Source organism: Puma concolor, chromosome D3 (assembly GCF_028749965.1).
Source record: "Puma concolor isolate L17-30 chromosome D3, mPumCon1.1.hap2, whole genome shotgun sequence".
Classification (NCBI taxonomy): Eukaryota; Metazoa; Chordata; class Mammalia; order Carnivora; family Felidae; genus Puma; species Puma concolor.
Window position 1 is genome coordinate 26,060,154 of NC_141678.1, and position 20,047 is coordinate 26,080,200.

A 20,047-nucleotide genomic window follows, 5' to 3' on the forward strand; every position below is an offset into this window, starting at 1 on the left:
GCTGTAAACGTCATTTCCGGCGCGCCGTCCGAGGGCGCATCCGGATTCCGGCTGCTGTAGTGGCGCGCAGCTCGCCTAGAGCAGGTATCTGGTTTTGGTCGGCGGGACCCGGGAGAGGTGAGTGGGGCCGGGGCGAGGGAAGGGACGGGGAGCGGGAGGGGGGGGGGGGTCCCCGCCAGTGGGAGTGTGCGCGAGGGACCCACTGAGCAGGTTAGGGATCGAGCCCCGCCGGAAGCCTGGCTTCAAGCCCACCTGCTTTGGAGCCCTGCCAGCGTAGAACCTGGGGCAAGTTGTCCGACGTCCCTGCGTCTCCTTTCTCTTATCGGAAGGGTGGGGACGCCAACATTACGTGTCTCGTAGAGGTGACTTGATTGCTTACGTTAGATTATCGGCTCGAAGCGTCCGGCAAGTACTTGGTACCTGCCAAAGGCTCTGTAACTCCTAACAGTCCTTTGCTTCTTGCCCCGGGAAGCAGCGATATTACTGACTCCCGTGTGTCTGGGACTCCCTACCTCCCCTGACAACATTTCCCTTCTTTGCACTGCTGGCTGAGGTTGGGACCAGCTGCACCCAAGCAGTGTGCCAGTGAGTAGAGTAAGCAGGGAGAACTTGGTGGGTTTGTTTGTTTTTTAATCTTTGAATGTTTATTTTTGAGAGAGAGAGCGGGGGAGGGGCAGAGAGAGATGGAGACGCAAAATCCCAAGCAAGCTCTAGGCTCCCACCTGTCAGCACAGAGCCCGACCCGGGGCTCGAACCCATGAACGGTGAGATCATGATCTGAGCCAAAGTCGGAGGCTTAACCGACTGAGCCACCCAGGCACCCCAAGCAGGGAGAACTCTGTCACAGAAGCGACCAGAAGTAGTGAACTCCTTGTCCCTGAGGGCTGCTTGCAGCAAGCAACTGGTTGGTAAGAATCCCAGTTGCTGTCACAGATTGAATGTATACCATGCAGCGCACCTTGCTTGGCACTTCGTGTGTATTTGATACTCACACACTCACTGAGTACCTGGCAGAGCTGGGATTTGAACTCAGGCTATGATTTTAGCAGTTTGTTAGGTTCCTTCCCTAATCCCGTAATAGTAATGATGATGAAGCTAATCATGGAGCTACTGTAACAGCTATTGTTCCTTGAGCGTTTTTTATTCTGAGCTAAGTGTTTTTTAAGCACCGTCTTGTTTAATCTGCCTTACAAGGCATTGTAAAGCTTGGTGCAGTAGTAATTAATCCATTTAAGGAAGAGATGTGGGGCGCCTGGGTGGCTCAGTCGACTAAGGGTCCTAAGGGGTAAGAGTCCTAAGGGTCCGGCTCTTGAGTTCAGCTCAGATATTGACCTCACGGTTTCAGAGTTTGAACACTGCTTCTGGAGTTGCGAGCCCCCCCGAGAGGTTCTGCGGGGAGAGCTCAGAGCCTGCTTGGAATCCTCACTCTCTCCCTGTCTCTGTGTGCCCCTCCCTCCCCTCTCAGAATAAATAAATAAACTCCAAAGAAAATAATTTTATGAGAAAGAGACAGCTGAATCTCATCATCCAGCTCTCAGGGGTTGAATTCTCTGTTGCAGTACACAGATGTCTGTTAAGGTAGTGTTTATAATTACTACTGCCTTCAGAAGAGGTTCATGTTTTGGGAGGAAATCTAAGTTTTAGGGTCTCACCAAGTAATATAGTTCAGAAAGCATGTTCTAAAAACAATCACTCCTGGGACCGCCAAGGGTCCAGATACAACTTTCCTCAACAGCAGCAACAACAAAATAATCTGGGATCCCAGAAGATGTCCACCCAGGTTCTGAGGCAATAATAAATAGAGTTACATACGTAGGTATTTTTATGTGGTTTCTATATATGTGAGTATGTTTTATGACATTGACTAGGACAGAGAAATAGATGCTTAAGAATCACATACATCGTTGGGACTGGTCTTTGAGGAGCCTTTTGTCCCGCCTGTTTAAATACGGATCATTTCCTAAAATATGTTTTTAATGTCTGCTTTATTGAATTGTAGCGGCGATTTTAACAAGCTTTGTGTTTGGAGGACGTTCAAAGGGAGCAAGGAGCGGGGACTCAGGGAAGCCTGCTGCCGCTTCCAGAACTCACCACAAACTACACGTGCCTTTCTTATCCCTTCCTTCAGTGACCGGCCATGTCGCTGTCCCACTTGTACCGGGATGGCGAAGGCCACATGGATGATGACGAGGACGAGCGGGAGAACTTTGAGATCACCGACTGGGATCTCCAGAATGAATTCAACCCCAACCGGCAGCGCCACTGGCAGACCAAGGAAGAGGCCACGTACGGAGTGTGGGCAGAGCGAGACTCGGATGAAGAGAGGCCCAGCTTTGGAGGCAAACGGTACTGGGCGCGTGGGGCTGCTTTCTGTTGCTTTAGGGAAGTGGGGGAAGATGGAGAGGGAGTTGGGGGGATAACCACTAAACAGACTTCTCTCCTGGCCTTCCTGAGTCCTGGAGCTGCAGCATCAGCCGGGGAGGCCCAGCTTCCTCTTTGGGCTGGAGGGCGGCTCTCTGCTGACTGAACCATAGGCAGGTGTTCAGTGAGCAATTATATGTAGCGGGTCTTGGGCCGCAGGTCCATTCCTTGCCTTCTGAGAGCTCAGACACCAGAGCATGGAGACAGGCGATGACTGACGACTCACACAGTGCAAGTTTGTGACTGACTTCGGACCTGAGAGAGAGTACGTTTGAGAGGATCTTTGATCTGTTCTGGGAGGCGAGGGAAGAGGTCCCTAGAGAGGTGATCCTTGAGCATATATGACCACAGAGGGTGACGGCATGAGGATACAGAGGCCATTGAGGGGAAGCACCAGGTGTCTACGAGGTATGGAAGCTTTTGCAGGTGGGAGCATAGCTTGAGAAGAGGCCCCCGGGTCTGAGACAGCGAGTGGCTGACGTGGGCGCGCTTATGTTTGGAGGAGACCTTTTGGTGTGCAAAGTTGGCCCGAGGCCCCAGTGGAAGAGGGAGATGTGTGGGGCCGAGACTGCGTCCCTGCAGGCGTGGTGGTGGGGAGACGAGGACTCAGGCTGACAGTCTTCCGCCTCAGCGTGAAGTCACGTGGGCACTGGCCACGAGTCGCCTGACCGGTGTGTGTAGCCAGTATGGGTTTGTCTCTTTGGCCTCGACTGTGGCCTGTAGGCTCCGGCCCTTTGAGACTGTGCCTGTTTCACACGGTCTGGGGAGCCTGGGGGGAAAAAGTATGGAGATCGGTACAGCCCCTTCTCATCTGGCAAGAAATCTAAAAGTGGATGACAGATGGCTCAGAGGTCAAGGATTACATAACCATAAGATGATGGTAGCCAAATAGCCAACATCTGTTGGCGCTTTACTTGTTCTGTGCTTTTTACATGGTTGGTATCATTTACCTGTGAGAAGGGTACTGTTGTTACCATCCCATTTTCCACATTAAGAAACTGAGGTCATGATCACACAGCCAGGCTTTGGGAATCTGGGCCTCCCTCCTGAGTTTGGGCTCTTACCTGACTGCATCTTCTAGAAAAGAATCCTCTCAGTTCTGTCACTGCCACGGGGTTGTGCAGTGACTAGGCTGGTCATCTTATAAAGGGAGCTGACGTTTATGACACTGTAAGTACTGTCCTTGTGACAGTCGTGGTCGGCATCGATACTCGCCATCTCACGGAGTTCGTTTCTTCGTTATTACTTTAGTTTTCACATACAAATGAATGTAATGAACGTGAACTTCTCAGAGTTTGATATAATTGTTAATATACTTTCCATTCATAGAATTTCTTTTACTGTGTTGGATGATTTTTTATTAGAATTTTTCTTGTTTGGTTTTTGTATTTGAAATAGCCTCCAAGACACATGGTTTTTAAAATAGCTTAATTTTTAAAAATGTAAAAGGAGGGGCCCCGGGGTGGCACAGTCGGTTAAGCTTCCAACTCGCGACCTCGGCTCAGGTCACGATCTCACAGTTCATGAGTTCGGGCCCTGCATCAGGTTCTGTGCTGACTGAGCGGAGCCTGCTTGAGATTCTCTCTCTCACTCTCTCTCTCTCAAAAATAAACATTTTAAAAAAATGTAGAAGAAAGTTGTGTTGTATCATATTTTGCATTTTTTCCTTTCACTTTTACGAAGACGTAACTGATACACATGCTGTATAAGATGACACTTTGCATTTTTAATCACCCTTACACTGACATCGATAATTGCAGCCGCAGAGTTGACTTGAACCCATCAGGTAATAATGTTATTGTGATTACAGGATCTGGGGCCCTTTGGGTATAAGTGAGTGTATTGCTCTTTTAAACGATCCCTGGAGGTCCACCCTAAGGGGTTCCCTGGCCAGCACAGTTTCTACAAGGGATGCCTACGGAAGGTTCTTGACAGCCCCCTGGGGGCCTTGTGTTTGCCCGCAGGGCCCGAGACTACTCCGCGCCAGTCAACTTCATCAGCGCCGGCCTCAAGAAAGGGGCAGCAGAGGAGGCGGAGCTGGAAGATTCCGACGACGAGGAGAAGCCTGTTAAGCAGGATGACTTTCCTAAGGATTTCGGACCCAAGAAGTTAAAGACGGTAGCATCTTTGCTTCAGGCTTGTGACCTTAGTAACGTCCTCGGAAGGTCATGCGGCCAGGCATCTGCGGGCGGGGGGCTTGTGTGGGTTTCTCCTCGTGGCGGCAGGTTTCTGCAAGGTGTGACGTGGGCAGCGCGGGCTCTTTGCTCTCCTGACGCACGTCACAGATCTGGTTTTGGTTTGTGTGACACTTTTTATAATGCTCTGACTGCCAGGCCATTTCCCCATCGTCCGAGTAAGCTTTCTTAGATTTTTCTTTTTTTTCCCTGTCAACTAAGCTTTGGTTTTGTTTTTTTTTCCTCCTCAGGGTGGCAATTTTAAACCCAGCCAGAAAGGCTTTGCAGGAGGAACCAAGTCTTTCATGGATTTTGGCAGCTGGGAAAGACACACCAAGGGAATTGGACAGAAGCTTCTGCAGAAGATGGGCTACGTCCCTGGAAGGGGGCTCGGGAAGAATGCACAAGGTAGGGTGCGGGCACCCTGTAGTCTTGAGGGACGGAGGCGAGGTCCGTGGAGTCTGCGGCCTGGCCCGCTGGCACCTGACGGCTGTGCTCCTCGGCTGTCTGCTTTCTCAGACCCAAACGGAAGCTTGTCTGAGCAGGAGGAAGAGGCTCAGTCAGGCTGCAGACGAGAGGCTTCTTTGTGGCCTGACCGGTGCTTCTTTAAGACTGAGCCTGTTGCCAGCATTTACAAATAAGATAATTTTACCTGACATTTTTGACTTTGTCTGGCAGGAATTGGTTTTAGTTGCCACAGACAGTGCTCGTGGCCTCGGGGAAGCAGTCTCCACCCCCTGTGGTCTTTGGTCCCGATACCCCTTACTTTATGTCAGCTTTCCTGGGCCCTGGAGGCATAGGAGTTTGTAGTCCAGGAGTATCCATGAAACATTGTGTGTAGCTTTTTTTTTTTTTTTAAGATAAAGAGTTTAGAGCATTGGGTTGTAGGCCCAAACTTTTTTGCTATTTTAAAGTTTATTTATTTTGAGAGCACGTGAGTGAGGGAGGGGCGGAGAGAGAGGGAGAGAGAATCCCAAGCAGGCACTGCACTATCAGCACAGAGCCTGATGCAGGGCTTGAACTCACGAACCATGAAATCATGACCTGAACCAAAATCAAGAGTCAGACACTTAACCGGCTGAGCCACCCAGGTGCCCTTTCGTGTAGCTTTTTTATGTGCCCTTGTGTGGCCGTAAACTTGGCTGAGCAAATCCCATGTGGGGCCCTCTGTCTGCGCTCAGCAGCCCTGCCTCCTGTCCCCAGGCCCTAGCCCCGTCCAGACAGCTCCTCTCACATGTCCCTGTCTCCTTGACATCAAAGCCGCACAAGCCAAGCACTTGGATTCTTCCTGCAGGAACCTGCTTTCTCTCTCCTTGTCCTGTTTCCCGTGAGCAGGCAGCAACTGGACGGAAACAGTAATAGTTTCTAAGAGTCCAGGCTCCACTCCTGCGTAGTTGTTCAGGTTTCACCCAGCGTTAGCTGGAGGAAAAGTCGTGAATCTCACGGAGCTGGCAGTGGTGACCCAGAAGGAGAACAAGGTCTGACTTGAGATTTCAGCAGTACTAGCTGAAGGGGAGGCTGGGCAGTTTTCACTGAAGTGCGGTAGTCCCGTCTGTTGATTCTTAGAGGAAAATAGTTATTTCCAAGGCTTACGCGTGCTATAAAGCAAGCAAAGTCCAGGAGACAGGAGCTACCCAGGAAAACGGACGGGGTCTCCTACTGAACTGCTGCTTCACCTCGCCTCATTCAGTCAGTATATTCTGTGAATAATTCACTGTCCTTACCGGAACCTTCTTCCAAGGAAAGTGTAGAATTTAGTACTGCAGAGTTCCCAGTTACATGTGAATAGTTCTTTTTTCTCCCAGTATCTCAAAAAGACAAATCCAAAGCGGATACGAAAATCTGTATTTAGGACATCGATACGCTGATGTCTGCATCCTCTTGTACCATAAATGCTTAGAAATTTCACATCACAGGGGACTCGGACAGGGTTCCAGGGGCAGAGAAGAGCCCTCCCTCCTGGGCTGTGTTATTCTGTGTCAGGACTGAGGAAGGGTGGTTTCACTGAGTGCCTTGTTCGAATACAGGAATCGCTGTGACCATCTGAAATCTTTTTATCTTTTGCTGAAATCTGTCAGGTATCATTAATCCAATCGAAGCCAGACAGAGAAAGGGCAAAGGTGCCGTGGGCGCTTACGGCTCTGAGCGTACCACTCAGTCCCTGCAAGACTTCCCCGTGGTTGACTCAGAAGAAGAAGCGGAAGAGGTAACCAGAAGTCAGGGGTCACGGGCGGGGGGGTGTCTGTGCTGTTTCCCACTGTCGCTCGCTCACTCGCTCGCTCATTCAGTCGGCCTTCAGATGTCTGTTGCACATGTGACGTGTCACGCTGTGCTGGAGGCCGGAGGTTCCTCCACGAGGAACGGCTTAGAGCCTGGTGCCCAGACACAGTCAACAAGCAGCTGTGGTGTGGTTGCTGAGAGCGGTAGGTGCTGAGAAGGGTCAGAGTAGGAGGTGAGGTGGGGAGTGGGGGGCTGTGCAGGGGTGACATACTTAGGTAGGGAGGAGAGGCTTCAGTGGATTCTCGGCAGGAGAAGGCAGCGAGTGTGGGGCCAGTCGTGAGGCCAGAGGCCACCGAGCGCGCGTCTCCGAGCCTGGTGGCGGAGAGGCCGCGGAGGGGGCTGTGGTGGGAAGGCAGCACACGGAGCAGGGAGGGGACGAGGCATATCGACCGGGCGGGTCACGGCACTGGCCCCGAAGGCCACTTGTAGGTGCCGGGCTTTCGTCTCCAGTGTCGCGGGGAGCCAGCTGTGAGCTGGGGGTCGCTCTGCTCTGGCCCCCGAGGGGCCGGCTGTCTCAACACCGTTTTTCCCCTTTGCATTTATTTATTTTTTTTTAATATTTTTTTTCAACGTTTATTTATTTTTGGGACAAAGAGAGACAGAGCATGAACGGGGGAGAGGCAGAGAGAGAGGGAGACACAGAATCGGAAACAGGCTCCAGGATCTGAGCCATCAGCCCAGAGCCCGACGCGGGGCTCGAACTCACGGACCGCGAGATCGTGACCTGGCTGAAGTCGGACGCTTAACCGACTGCGCCACCCAGGCGCCCCTTCCCCTTTGCATTTATGAGGGACAGCAGGATGCTGCAGAGCCTTGTATTGTCACTGCTCTTGTCGCCGACCCTCTCCTTTTGCTGAGGCGGGAGACGTTGGATAGGGTGGGACGGCAGGTAGCAGGTGTGCAGCAGAAGCGAGTAGGCGAGCCAGGAGTGAGGCGGACGGGCCAGGGCCTCGCTGTCTAAAGAGGTAGTTTCTACTCAGGTCCAGGCGGTTGTTGCCATCGACCTGGCCCAGTAGTGCCTGATCTTTGGTTTTCCTGGAGTAGAGGTCCAGACATTTTTGGGAAAAAACGAGTACAAGTTTTAAACCAGTGTAAGAAAAAAGAAGGACACGCACAAAACCCACTTCGGTGGGCTGGACTCTACTCCCCCCGACCGCGCTTCCTTCTCTATCTACTGTAGGCCTTCCTGTGGAAGAGGCTTGCAAACCTTGCTTACAGAAGGTGTCTTGGCCTTAAGACTTAGGGACCTGCTGATTTGCCCTCATCTTAGATTAGAACCAGGGTTTTGGGTCCTTAAATCCCGTATGTTGTTAAGTTTCACGTGAGGTGAATTTAAAAGTAGCGTAGTGCCTGCCCGCAGTGGGGGTGGCTGTTGCCTGGGTGTCTGGAGTACCTGCTTTCTGAACCTTCTTGTTTCTATGAGGGGCTGAGCGTCAGGGGCGTGTCAGGAGATGGTTGTAGTGTCCCTCAGGCACGCCGCTTGGCGCAGAACCTTGCGTACGTCTGAGACCGTGCCTAGTGAGTGTCTGCAAACGGTCTCAGTCACCCTGCCTGCTGTGAAAAGCGGCCTGCCTTGTGTCACTGGCCGCCTCCCCCTGCTTCAGGAGTTTCAGAAGGAGCTGAGCCAGTGGAGGAAAGACCCCAGCGGAAGCAAGAAGAAGCCCAAATACTCTTACAAGACGGTGGAGGAGCTGAAAGCCAAGGGCAGGATCAGCAAGAAGCTCGCTGCCCCCCAGAAGGAGCTTTCTCAGGTCAAGGTACGGGGCGGGGAGGGGGGCGCTGGGAAACACTGCCACACCCGCGTCAAGTCAATCACCCAACGTTCTCTTGGATCCCGTGGGGTCTTCTGGGCTTGCTTTGTTCTGTTCGTTATCGCTTGGCGGTAGCGTGTGCCCCGCGCTGGGCGCTCTTCGTTACACGGCAGTGGTGCAAAACCATTTCTCTCTGAAGCGCCCGGTCCGTGAACTTAAAAACATTTCCGTAATTTGGCTATTGTTGAGAGTGCTGCTATAAACATTGGGGTACAAGTGCCCCTGTGCATCAGCACTCCTGTATCCCTTGGGTAAATTCCTAGCAGTGGTTTATATACACAATGGAATACTACATGGCAATGAGAAAGAACGAAATATGGCCTTTTGTGGCAACGTGGATGGAACTGGAGAGTGTGATGCTAAGTGAAATAAGCCATACAGAGGAAGACAGATACCATAGGTGTTCACTCTTATGTGGATCCTGAGAAACTTAACAGAAACCCATGGGGGAGGGGAAGGAAAAAAAAAAAAAGGTTAGAGAGGGAGAGAGCCAAAGCATAAGAGACTGTTAAAAACTGAGAACAAACTGAGGGTTGATGGGGGGGTGGGAGGGAGGGGAGGGTGGGGGATGGGTATTGAGGAGGGCACCTTTTGGGATGAGCACTGGGTGTTGTATGGAAACCAATTTGACAATAAATTTCATATATTGAAAAAAACAAACATTTCCGTTATGGAAAACCTGGCATGAACGTCACGTTTAGTGAGTGTGTGATTCCAGACAATGAAGTACTAGGCCACTTGGTCCTACCTCTATCCTAGACCTTCAGCTTTTTCCTGGCTCGGTTCGGGCTGGCCGGTTTGTGTCAAGTCTTGTCTTTGTTTCGGACGTTTTGTAAGGATAGATCCTTAGAAGTACAGTCGCCAGGTTAAACATAGGAAGCTTTCTAAGGCCCCCAACTATTGGAAAGGGTGCACGAGCCCGCTCTGACTGGGAGCGCAGGACAGGGCATACCAGCACTGGAGTATTTTCAGTTGTAAAAATGGATGGAATTTTCAGCCGCTGTTCCGCGCATCCAGTCCTGGGTTTCCTGTTACTCCCCTGAGTAGCCAGAGAACGAGGGTGGTGACAGTTGTCTGGTGCAGTTTGGCGTAGGACAGATTGTGTGTGTCACCGCGTGGGGTTCTCAAATGTCAGGGCGTCGTGCGCCAGCTGTGGGCGGGGAGTACTAGTAAGAAATGCCAGTGTGTGGGTTCTCGTCGGTGGATCGAGGCAGGGCATGAGAACTCTGTTCATTTTTCTCCAGCTGATCCTAATGCACATGGTTCTTTGGTCGTACTGTTACTTCAAGTGCTGATGGGTCGCTGTGTTTCAGTACGGTTTATATTCCAGTATAGACCAGTTTCCCCTGTTTTCTCAAAATGCTCACCTAGGTTGCCTTGGTCCGGTAACTTTTTTTGACGTTTTGTTTTGTTTTCAAATCAAAATACAACTTTTGTATTATTACGGACCAGTGTGTGGTACCTTCTAGACAATTAGAAAATACAGAGGCAAAACTATTCTTTTCCTTCCTTCCTATAGGCGACTAGTTTTAACATCTTGATGCACGTCCTTCTAGATCTGTCTGCCTAAATATGCATTTTTCTTACAGCAAGTGTGATATTTTGGTCATACGTGTTTTATTACCCGCTTTGATCAGTACAGCCTCTACTACGCGTGGCAATAGATTTTCACCTCAGCTGAGTCGTCTGTACTCCAGTTTCACGGCTTTTCCTAGATGGAAAAGCCTTGTCCGTCTTGTCCAGAGGGACCGAGTCTGGAACTGCTGGTTGTGCGCGGTGCTTCCGTCCCTGACCCCCGTCTGTGCGGCCGGGGCTCCGCTGTGGGAAACACGGCCCTCCCGGCCGTGCCGTAGTGTGTGGTTCGTGAGCACCTGCCCCGGCGCCCTGCCCTCACCCGGCCTGGCGCGCACTGTCCCAGGGCAGCGATGGTGAGCCTTGACCCGGGTCCCCCCTGCCGCACTCCCCCAGGTCATCGACATGACCGGCCGGGAGCAGAAGGTCTACTACAGCTACAGCCAGATCAGCCACAAGCACAGCGTCCCCGACGACGGGCTGCCGCCGCAGTCCCAGCCGCCGCCGCCGCCCGGCAAAGAGGCCAAGGCGCCGGGCTTCGCGCTGCCCGAGCTGGAGCACAACCTGCAGCTGCTCATCGACCTTACGGAGCAGGAGATCATCCAGAGTGACCGGCAGCTGCAGTACGAGCGCGACATGGTGGTCAACCTGTCGCATGAGCTGGAGAAGATGTCGGAGGTCCTGGAGCACGAGGAGCGGGTCATCGCCAACCTCAGCAAGGTCCTGGAGATGGTGGAGGAGTGCGAGCGGCGCATGCAGCCTGCCTGCGGCGACCCCCTCACCCTGGACGAGTGCGCCCGCGTCTTCGAGACCCTGCAGGACAAGTACTACGAGGAGTACCGGATGTCCGACCGTGTGGACCTGGCTGTGGCCATCGTCTACCCGCTCGTGAAGGAGTACTTTAAGGAGTGGGACCCGCTCAAGGTGAGTGGCTGGCAGGATGGGCCCGGCCTGGAAGGGCCGCACGGGGCAGGGAGCTCGGCTGACGGCTGCATCTCTCCCCAGGACTGCGCGTACGGCACGGAGGTCATCTCCAGGTGGAAGAGCCTCCTTGAGAACGACCAGCTCTTATCTCACGGTGGGCAGGACCTCTCGGCGGACGCCTTTCACAGGTACTGGGCACAGGTGGGGGGACGATCCCAGTGGGGAAGGCGGGCACTGGCCTCTTCCGCCTCCTCCACGCGTGCCGGCCCCGTTCCAGGAGTCCGCTCGCTCACACCGTGCTTGTCACCTGTCTGTCAGGGCCGTGCTGTGCCAGGTGGCGGCCAGCCTCAGTGTGTGGGGAATGGGAGAGGTAGGTGGGGGTGAGGAAGCAGACAAATAAAGCCGGGACACATGCCTCCTTGGGGGCCGGGAGTAGTTGGAGGTGGAGGTTTCTGTGAGGAGGGACATTGAAGCTGTGACCTGAGAGGTGAGGCGTCAGAGCTCCAGGTGGGAAGGCCTGCAGTCCCTGGAGAGGGGACCCTTGTGTCCCCGCAGCATCGCTGCCGAGCAGGTGAGCTCTGCCGGGGAGACAGGCCTGGTGGGGGGGTGAGCAGGCGGCTGGCAGGGCAAGGGGGAGGCAGGCGCAGGTCCGGGCAGTCTGGGGGCTGGCCTGGTGGTTTGCTGTGCCTGGATGTCCGTGCCGCTCTCTTTCTTATTCTGGAGGGCTGCTGGCGGTGGACTTTGTCTGCTTTGAAACCCCATCGGTGCCACCATCCTGCCCTCGCCTTTCCCCCGCAGGCTGATATGGGAAGTCTGGATGCCATTTGTTCGAAATATCGTCACTCAATGGCAGCCGAGGAACTGTGACCCAATGGTGGACTTCTTGGACAGCTGGGTGCAAATTATTCCCGTGTGGATCTTAGATAACATACTGGATCAGCTCATCTTCCCCAAGCTGCAGAAGGAGGTAGGGCCCAGAGCTGCGGGGGGCAGCCATTGGCAGGGACCAGGGGCACCTCTCCAGTCCCTCAGTGCTGTTGAAGGGCCTGGGATTGACAGAATCTGCTGACACAGCTGCTGTCCTGTGGGCAACTCGGGCCCTTTTGTCGGCACTTCTCCCCCAGAGTCCCCTAGCAGGGAATTCATCTCTTTGGTTTCTCTAATTAGAATTTGTGCCATTTGTGAGACCTCTCGCAGTTGTGTGGGTGTTAGTTTGGTCATGCAGAGGGGCCTGTGGGCCTTGGCCAGGGGAGCACTCGGCCTCCGTGCCACTGACCGCACAGCGCATCGTGAACTGCTCCCGCAGGTGGAAAACTGGAACCCGCTGACGGACACCGTGCCCATCCACTCGTGGGTCCACCCGTGGCTGCCCCTCATGCAGGCGCGCCTGGAGCCGCTCTACTCCCCCATCCGCAGCAAGCTGTCCAGCGCCCTGCAGAAGTGGCACCCCAGCGACTCCTCGGCCAAGCTCATCCTCCAGCCCTGGAAAGATGTCTTCACCCCCGGCTCCTGGGAGGCATTCATGGTCAAGAACATAGTGCCCAAGCTGGGTGAGCACACGGGGAAGGTGCGTTAGGGCCAGCGGCCGTGGCACCGTGTCTGTGGCCAGCGGTGACGTGATCCGTGCCCTGTAAGACCCGCTCTTGGAGCTCCGTAGAAAGCCCGGCACATGGTGCTGCTCACCACGAGTGCCGCTTCGTGCAGAGCTGGGACATAAACGTGCCCAGGGTTCTTCTGGCATCAGGGACATCAGAGTCCCCGTGCCTCCTGGTTCCTAACTGGTCTCGTTTGGGCTTCTGGTGACATGAGAAACGTTGGCGTTCTGCCTTTTTTTTTGTGGTGTTTGATTTTAAATATACAGTATTTCTGGGTTATAGAGGAAAATGGTTTTTAAGAGTTGCCCTATCAAGAGCTTGGGATTGATGTATAGAAATGGATTAACGGCCAGCGTTGTCCGCTGGAGAGTTTGCCCTTTGTGCTTCTGTGGCTTTGCCTTAAAGACCGGGCTTCTTTTGCAGGGATGTGTCTTGGGGAATTAGTCATTAACCCTCACCAGCAGCACATGGATGCTTTTTACTGGGTCATCGACTGGGAAGGAATGATCTCCGTCTCCAGCCTGGTGGGGCTTCTCGAAAAGCACTTCTTCCCCAAGTGGCTTCAGGTACACCCTGCTTTGCTGTGTCTTCTGAGGGATGGGCTGGAGGCAGAGAGGCTTCACTCAGTTTTCTGCCGAGGTCTGACTAGGAGCTTGATCCTTGGACAACTGTCAGATAACAGAGCTGTGATATGTAACATAAATAAGCAGTAATAGTGACCACCATTTATTGGACGCTTGCCATGTGCCAGATGCAAAGCACTTGATGTGCGTCACCTCCACTCCTCACACAGAAACTCAGGGGTAGGGACTGGCGTCTTGTTTAGACGGGCGGATGCAGTTCAGGGAGTTTACGTGCAAAGCACTTAGCTGCCAAGCTGACTCCAAATTCCACGCTCTAAATGCCAGACTGTTCAGCCCCTAGAAACCCCTGCAAGTGTCACCAGCTTGCAGGACCACAATCAGAACAAAAGTAAAAGGTCCCTTTGAAGTTCTGCCTTATGGATGCGTGGTTCCTGTTGTCTTTTTGGCAGGTGCTGTGCTCTTGGCTTAGTAACAGCCCAAATTATGAGGAGATCACCAAGTGGTACCTGGGTTGGAAGTCCATGTTCTCAGATCAAGTGCTGGCACACCCATCCGTCAAGGACAAATTCAACGAAGCGCTCGATATCATGAACAGGGCAGTGTCCTCCAACGTCGGTGAGTGGAGAGTCCGCTTGGGACATCCTGGCCCTGAGCGCCGTGCTTCTGATCACGTAAATGACACGGGATCAAGTCCCTGTGGGCGGCCCGCTCCAACGCGGACACTTGCCCAGCAGACCTGGTTACACAGTTAGCCAGCACACGCTGCCCAGCTCTCCCGGCACTGGGAGGGGTATCTGCCCCTGACCCGAGTCTGACTGTGGCTGGATTCACTGTAGGGGGCCTACCTCTGGGGCCACCTTCGTGATCACTGCCGTGTGGCTTTTCACGTTCGCCGGCATGCCTCCGTGAACAGCTGTGTGTGCTGTTCAGGCGTGATGGCCCCCCGACCAGGAGCCGGAGCACAGCCTGACACCTAGCAGTTGCTAAGCCCGCCTGGCCCATTTTGTTTCCTTGTGAAACAGTCCTAATGCGCACTTCCAGGAATCGAGTGAGCTACAGTGTGCGTGTCGCACTTTGCGGGCGGGGTCTCTGCTGTCTCCGCAGCAGGCAGGTGCTTGTCCACTTAATATCTGTCCCCAGCTCCCGACCAAGTCAGTCTGTCCTGTATCAGTGTGCTCGAGTCTCCTATCTGTCCCCAGCTCCCGACCAAGTCAGTCTGTCCTGTATCAGTGTGCTCGAGTCTCCATGTGAAGGCCACCGGAGTATCCAGGCCAGCGCTGCCTCCCAGATAAGCTCCTCAGGGCCGAGAGCCTGTTCAAGGTTACCCAGCCAGAGTGACAGCTAGGGTTGTAGTTTCTATTTCCTGAGCCTTTAATCCTTTGACTGAGTCTGTTCCATGAAAATCGAGTTCGTAGGTTATACGTTCTGTTTAATGAGGTGGGTGTACTTCTGTGCTCTCTACTTACCCAGGTCCTTCAGGGGACCGTTCCCTTTTCCACCCTCTCTAGAAACTCTTCCTCAGCCACCCCGGGCCCAGGCCACCTCCCAGAGCTGTTCCCATCCACACTCCTCGGCACCGGGCATTTGTGGCCCCGTGCTGTCCTTCAGCAGCTGTTTCGGCTCCCCATTTGCATTCTGAATCCTTCTGGGGCCGGGCCTGTATGGAGACGTTAAAAATAGAACTAGGCTAGGCCGTGTGCTGTCAAGGTTTCCGGCCCTGGGAGGATGAATCTCTTGTGGTATTTTATGTTCAGCATCTCTCTGGTTATTACACATCATTCCAGTTTTTTTGTGGCGGCGGACAGCTGCCTGAGCTTCCCGGAAGGTGCTTAGTGTCCATCTCAGTTCTCTGTGCCCCCAAGGCCCCACCGCCCTTCACGGAGTCACAGGCAGGTTTTGCCAAAGCAGTCTCCGTTTCCCTGTGGGTCACAACACCTGTCCTCACTCCCCCCCTCCCCTCCCCTATCTCCCAGGTGCCTACATGCAGCCCGGGGCACGGGAGAACATCGCCTACCTCACCCACACAGAGCGGAGGAAGGACTTCCAGTACGAGGCCATGCAGGAGCGACGGGAGGCTGAGAACATGGCCCAGAGGGGCATCGGCGTGGCCGCCAGCTCCGTGCCCATGAACTTCAAGGACCTCATTGAGACCAAGGCTGAGGAGCACAACATCGTCTTCATGCCGGTCATCGGGAAGCGACACGAAGGGAAGCAGCTCTACACGTTTGGCCGCATCGTCATCTACATCGACCGCGGGGTGGTGTTCGTCCAGGGTGAGAAGACCTGGGTGCCCACCTCCCTGCAGAGCCTGATTGACATGGCCAAGTAGAGGGCAGCAGGCTGGACACGTGCACTGGAGACGGACGTGGTTATGAATAAACAGTGTTTGAAACCGGCCTTGAAAGAGTACTCACTCTCCATCCGGGAGTATTCCCTATTGGGTCAGGTTGCCAGCAAAGGACATAAGACACAACGCTCAGGAGGTGCATCTTTATGCCGAGCCCTTCCACAGCACGTCCTCGTCTAAGGGGGAGAACCGAATGGAATATTCCCGGTGCTCTGCAATCTGGCCCACTGCAAAGAAGGGGGCTGTTGGCACTCCCTCCGTGGAGCCTCCCCCGTCCTCTCCGGGGGCAGCTGCTTCTGCCTCGGCTGGCACTGTGTCATGGTGACTTCAGGTCAGCAACCGAAGGACCTCTTGTCTTGTTCCTGATGATTTCAAGGTCCTCACAGTCCCCATAGTCTGGTTCTTCCCGAAATGCCCACGTGTCCATGGGGAGCTGTTCTAACTTCTGTACAGGGAACCAGTGGACGGAGGTGTCGTTGAATACGTCCGCGTACTGTGGTGTCTCCGGCAGCCCAAGCTCCTCCAGTCCCTGCAAAACCTGAGCAGGAACATTCAGATGTAAAATGTACAAACCGGACGGTCACAGTAAACCCCACGCTCCTGTGTGTGATCTGTTAGTCACCCCATGTTACCTTAAAAAAAATAAAAGGACTAGGATATTTTAACTCAAGTGCTTTTGGTGATGAACTGGAAGGTCCAAGGGCAGTGAGTATGTAGGGCTCGATACTGAGAACGAAGGGCAGGTCATCGCTTTCTGCGACACAGAGCGATGGAGAAAACTCAGCGGGCGCAGTACCTTCACCGCGCCCTCCGTGAGCCCCTCGTCAGCGTCCTCCCACGCACGTCCAGGCAGAGTTCTTCACAGGAAGGGAGAAGCGGTCTGGTCCCACACCCTTTCCCATCCCTGCCCCTTTGTTTAGATACCTTTGCGACGTAGGGATAATTTTTCTGCAGAATCCTTGCCAGCAACCTAGAAATTAAAGAAAACAACGTCACGGCTAGGAGGAATGAGAGCGTATTACAGAAAAGCAAGGCGGCTTAAAGGCAACAAACGTTTTAAAAAGGAGGGGGACTGGGGCGCCTGGGTGGCGCAGTCGGTTAAGCGTCCGACTTCAGCCAGGTCACGATCTCATGGTCCGTGAGTTCGAGCCCCGCGTCGGGCTCTGGGCTGATGGCTCAGAACCTGGACCCTGTTTCCGATTCTGTGTCTCCCTCTCTCTCTGCCCCTCCCCCGTTCATGCTCTGTCTCTCTCTGTCCCAAAAAAAATAAATAAACGTTGAAAAAAAAAAAAAAATTTAATAAAAAAAATAAAAAAGGAGGGGGACTGTGGAACAGGTGCATTAATCAGAGAAAGCGTGAGCCCCCCCCCCCCATTTCATCAAGGGAGACGTGGCGGTGGACACCCGGTGTGTGTAGGTGTGAGCAGCTGTGGGAGAGGTCGGTTTCCCCCACTTTCGGAAACTTGTCCGTCATAAGGGAAGGGAGGGAATCTTGGCAAAAGACTCCTTAACTCGTGCCGCAGCCTGACTCGGGGTTCACGCCCCCCTCTGAGCCCGTCCGGGTTCCTACGGGAAAGTGTCTCTGGGCACGAGAGTCATGGCAACGTCTCCCGCTTGCGGGTCCGTCAGGAACAGGCACGTCCCCGTTCCCCGCTCACCTTTCCTCAAGGCCCCTGAAGCTGTTTCCGATGACGACCATCTTGGAAAGGGCGTCTACCGACCAGTTGCTCCACAGGAGGTTGTTGTACAGGGCCGTCCCGCAGTGGGGCATGTAAAAGACGGTGGGCTCGCCCCACACGCTGCGTCTTCCCTCCTGGGGGCACCACACACACAGTGTAAACCCCTCCGCTCTGAGCACGAGGGGAGGGGGAGGGGAGGACCGAGCTGAGCGTTCTCACCACAAAGTAAATAAAAGCGTACGAGTGTGAGTGGACACGCGTGTTAACGAACCTCGCTGGAGTCGCTTCACAACAGACACGTGTATCCGATCACCCCGGACGCCTTCAACCCGTATTCCAGGTTGTGTCAGCCTCGCCGGAAAGAACAGTGAGCTGTGGGGAAGGCAGGTGAACCTATCCCCCGGAAACAGATGCCCCCCTCTCTGGAACACTTCTGTTCTAACGTAGCACGACTGAAACTTATACAGCGACACGGGGCTACAAGTCTGGAAATCCCGATGTCCAGAAAGAATCTGTGTCGACTGAATAAATGTGTGTCCTGTGATCGCAGCTCTGGGTCCGCAGAGGGGCCTTTGGGTCCGTGACAGCAAGGGCAGGATGGAGGGCAACGGTTACTGTGCCCGTGGACTGTGCTTGGTGAACTCCAGGCCTCCTGTGTCCCTTTCTCCAGACCCCTATCACAGTCGGTCCTTTCCAGCTGTCCCCTGGGGGATACAACTGTCCCCTCTTTGAGAACCGTGGCTCCATAGCCAGACCCGCGGCAGGGACACAGGCCCTCCCCCTGCTGCCTGGGCCTGCCTCCCCTGGGCCTCTGCGCTCCGTCCTCTTCTCCCTTGTGTTCATGAACGGGCAGTGGCTCCCCAACAGCTGCTCTGCACAGGCGGCCTGTGCCCCTGCCTCGGTCCCTCTAGCAGACACCCGGTGGACCTCCGGTCCCGGCTCGGCTCTGACCCAGGACTCCCTCCAGCCGGCGCGGGGTGCCTTCCCCTCTCAGCTCCAGCACGTGGTGGCTCCCCCTCACTGTTCTGCTCCCCGTTTACTGGTTACAGGCCACACGCCTTGATGGGACCACGGGCTCCCTGAAGACCGGGCCTGCATTTATCTTGGCCTCCCCCCAGATCTCGCCCGGCACGGGGCAGGCACTCAGAAAAGATGGGGTGAAGGGAGCGGCAGCGTTTCAGGGCCTCGCCAACACCGGCAAAGGATTCTCTTCTCTCAGCTGGGCCTAGCTTTGGAGTTTCGTAAAAAGCAAGGAGATGGCTGTTTTGGAACACAGGAATCAGAGGATTATTCTGTCTGCAATCCCCCAAACAAGGCAAAACTACTTGCAGAAGTCTGTGCCTGTACGCTGGCTTCTGCCCTCTGCCTAGGAAAGGACTGTCTGTCTTCCAGGGCTCGGAAATTTCACATGCCAACTATTTAGGGCATGCAGGGCACAGCATCTACCCGCCACCCAGCCAGACGCTACGGGTGTGATGGCTACAGGTTCAGAGAGAGCTATTCTGTCCCCTTCCATACCCTCCCCTAGGACAGTAAATTCCAACCAGGAGGCCCTCATTGGAGGCACCGAGACTGTAGCCCTTCATTTTTTCATCCCACAGTAAATACCAATTTAGTAAATTACCATAGTCCCTGGACACACAATTCTCACAAGAATTTTGCAAACAGGGGCGCCTGGCTGGCTCAGTCAGTTAAGCCTCGACTGTTGCTTTTGGCTCAGGTATGATCCCACAATTCGTGGGTTCGAGCCCTGCACTGGGCTCCATGCTGCTGGTGCAGAGCCTGCTTGGTTCTTGTTCGTTCTGTCTCTCTCTCCGCCCCTCCCCTTCTTACACTCCCTCAAAAGAAATAAAAGGAATTTTGCAAATATAACAGGTTTCAGTTCACGCCACTTGTACGATTTATTTTTCTGTGATGGGTACCACATAGGCCACAATGCGGGTACTGATGGGTCCCACGTTCCAGGCACTGGGAAGGCAAGTGTGTGGTGGGACACTTGACTGCTGTCTCAGAGCGAGGGTGTCTACATGGCACAGCCCGGGGTCCCGTCAGTTACACAGCTCCCCCCTCCCCTTCCCCTCCCCCGCTCACCTCGTTCTCACTGAGGACAGTCACACCAAGGCTATTCAGAACTGCAATTTCTAGTTGGCTAAACACAGGGTCATACACCCAGCAGTGCCTTCTGGGAATCTGTGGGAGGGAAGAATGAGTCCCATCAACCTGAAGATCCGTGTGCAAGACCAGCGGAGGGGCGATAAAGAAGAATCCAAAACTTTACCTGGCACTTTTCCAGGAAGAGAAGCAAAAACGTTAGCTGGTTTCTAGCCATGACGCAGGTGGCAAAGTTCCCAAGGCCATAGCATACACACTTCAGACAGCAGGTTCCTGGCACCAGGGTCTCTCCTGGGAGGCAGCCGGGGGCCGCATCTGACTCATTTGGCGAGGAGTCGAGATGCAGGTTTCCAAAGACTTCCGAGAGAGTCCCCACTGGGGCCTTCAGTTGTTCCAGATGTTTCGTCAGACAGCCGTTGATGGTTTCTGAAAGAGCAGGCCCGGAACACAGTCAGAGGGCATGCTCTGGCCCCGTGAACCCAACCATCCACGCAAGGCCACAGCCCCAGGGAGAAAAGGAGGCCAGTAAAGGCTTCAGCTCCTCAGAA

At 54.1% G+C, this 20,047-nt stretch overlaps 2 protein-coding genes across 4 annotated transcripts in view; one reads left to right on the forward strand and one right to left on the reverse strand.

Moving 5' to 3' along the window:
• On the forward strand, nucleotides 1-16,373 carry TFIP11 (tuftelin interacting protein 11). 3 transcript variants are annotated; one of them, XM_025933268.2, is made up of 13 exons: nucleotides 1-117; nucleotides 2,129-2,346; nucleotides 4,386-4,539; nucleotides 4,847-5,003; nucleotides 6,674-6,801; nucleotides 8,480-8,632; nucleotides 10,655-11,182; nucleotides 11,264-11,370; nucleotides 11,981-12,149; nucleotides 12,489-12,732; nucleotides 13,201-13,343; nucleotides 13,811-13,976; nucleotides 15,335-16,373. In XM_025933268.2, the coding sequence occupies exons 2-13, from the start codon at nucleotides 2,138-2,140 to the stop codon at nucleotides 15,688-15,690; spliced, it is 2,514 nt and encodes an 837-aa protein (XP_025789053.1). In that variant the 5' UTR covers nucleotides 1-117; nucleotides 2,129-2,137; the 3' UTR covers nucleotides 15,691-16,373. The 3 variants fall into 3 exon arrangements, with proteins under 3 accessions (XP_025789053.1, XP_086538315.1, XP_086538314.1); XM_086682189.1 differs by having other exon boundaries at nucleotides 8,480-8,626; XM_086682188.1 differs by lacking the exon at nucleotides 1-117 and adding an exon at nucleotides 1,452-1,578.
• SRRD (SRR1 domain containing) overlaps nucleotides 14,774-20,047 on the reverse strand; it is a 17,494-nt gene continuing 12,220 nt past the window's right edge. Inside the window, exons 3-7 of the mRNA XM_025933558.2 lie at nucleotides 19,666-19,925; nucleotides 19,479-19,577; nucleotides 17,367-17,521; nucleotides 16,633-16,678; nucleotides 14,774-16,246 (exon numbers count right to left, since the gene is read on the reverse strand). Of these exons, the coding sequence (XP_025789343.2) occupies nucleotides 16,025-16,246; nucleotides 16,633-16,678; nucleotides 17,367-17,521; nucleotides 19,479-19,577; nucleotides 19,666-19,925 (782 nt within the window). The 3' untranslated portion in view covers nucleotides 14,774-16,024. The remainder of the gene's footprint in view (nucleotides 16,247-16,632; nucleotides 16,679-17,366; nucleotides 17,522-19,478; nucleotides 19,578-19,665; nucleotides 19,926-20,047) is intronic.

Excerpts from the sequence above, each read along its gene's own strand:
- TFIP11 (XM_025933268.2), top strand. The coding sequence starts at position 2,138 with ATGTCGCTGTCCCACTTGTACCGGGATGGCGAAGGCCACATGGATGAT. Across the intron at positions 11,371-11,980 it reads TCGGCGGACGCCTTTCACAG|GCTGATATGGGAAGTCTGGA; the intron begins GTACTGGGCACA and ends TTTCCCCCGCAG. Across the intron at positions 13,977-15,334 it reads GGCAGTGTCCTCCAACGTCG|GTGCCTACATGCAGCCCGGG; the intron begins GTGAGTGGAGAG and ends CCTATCTCCCAG.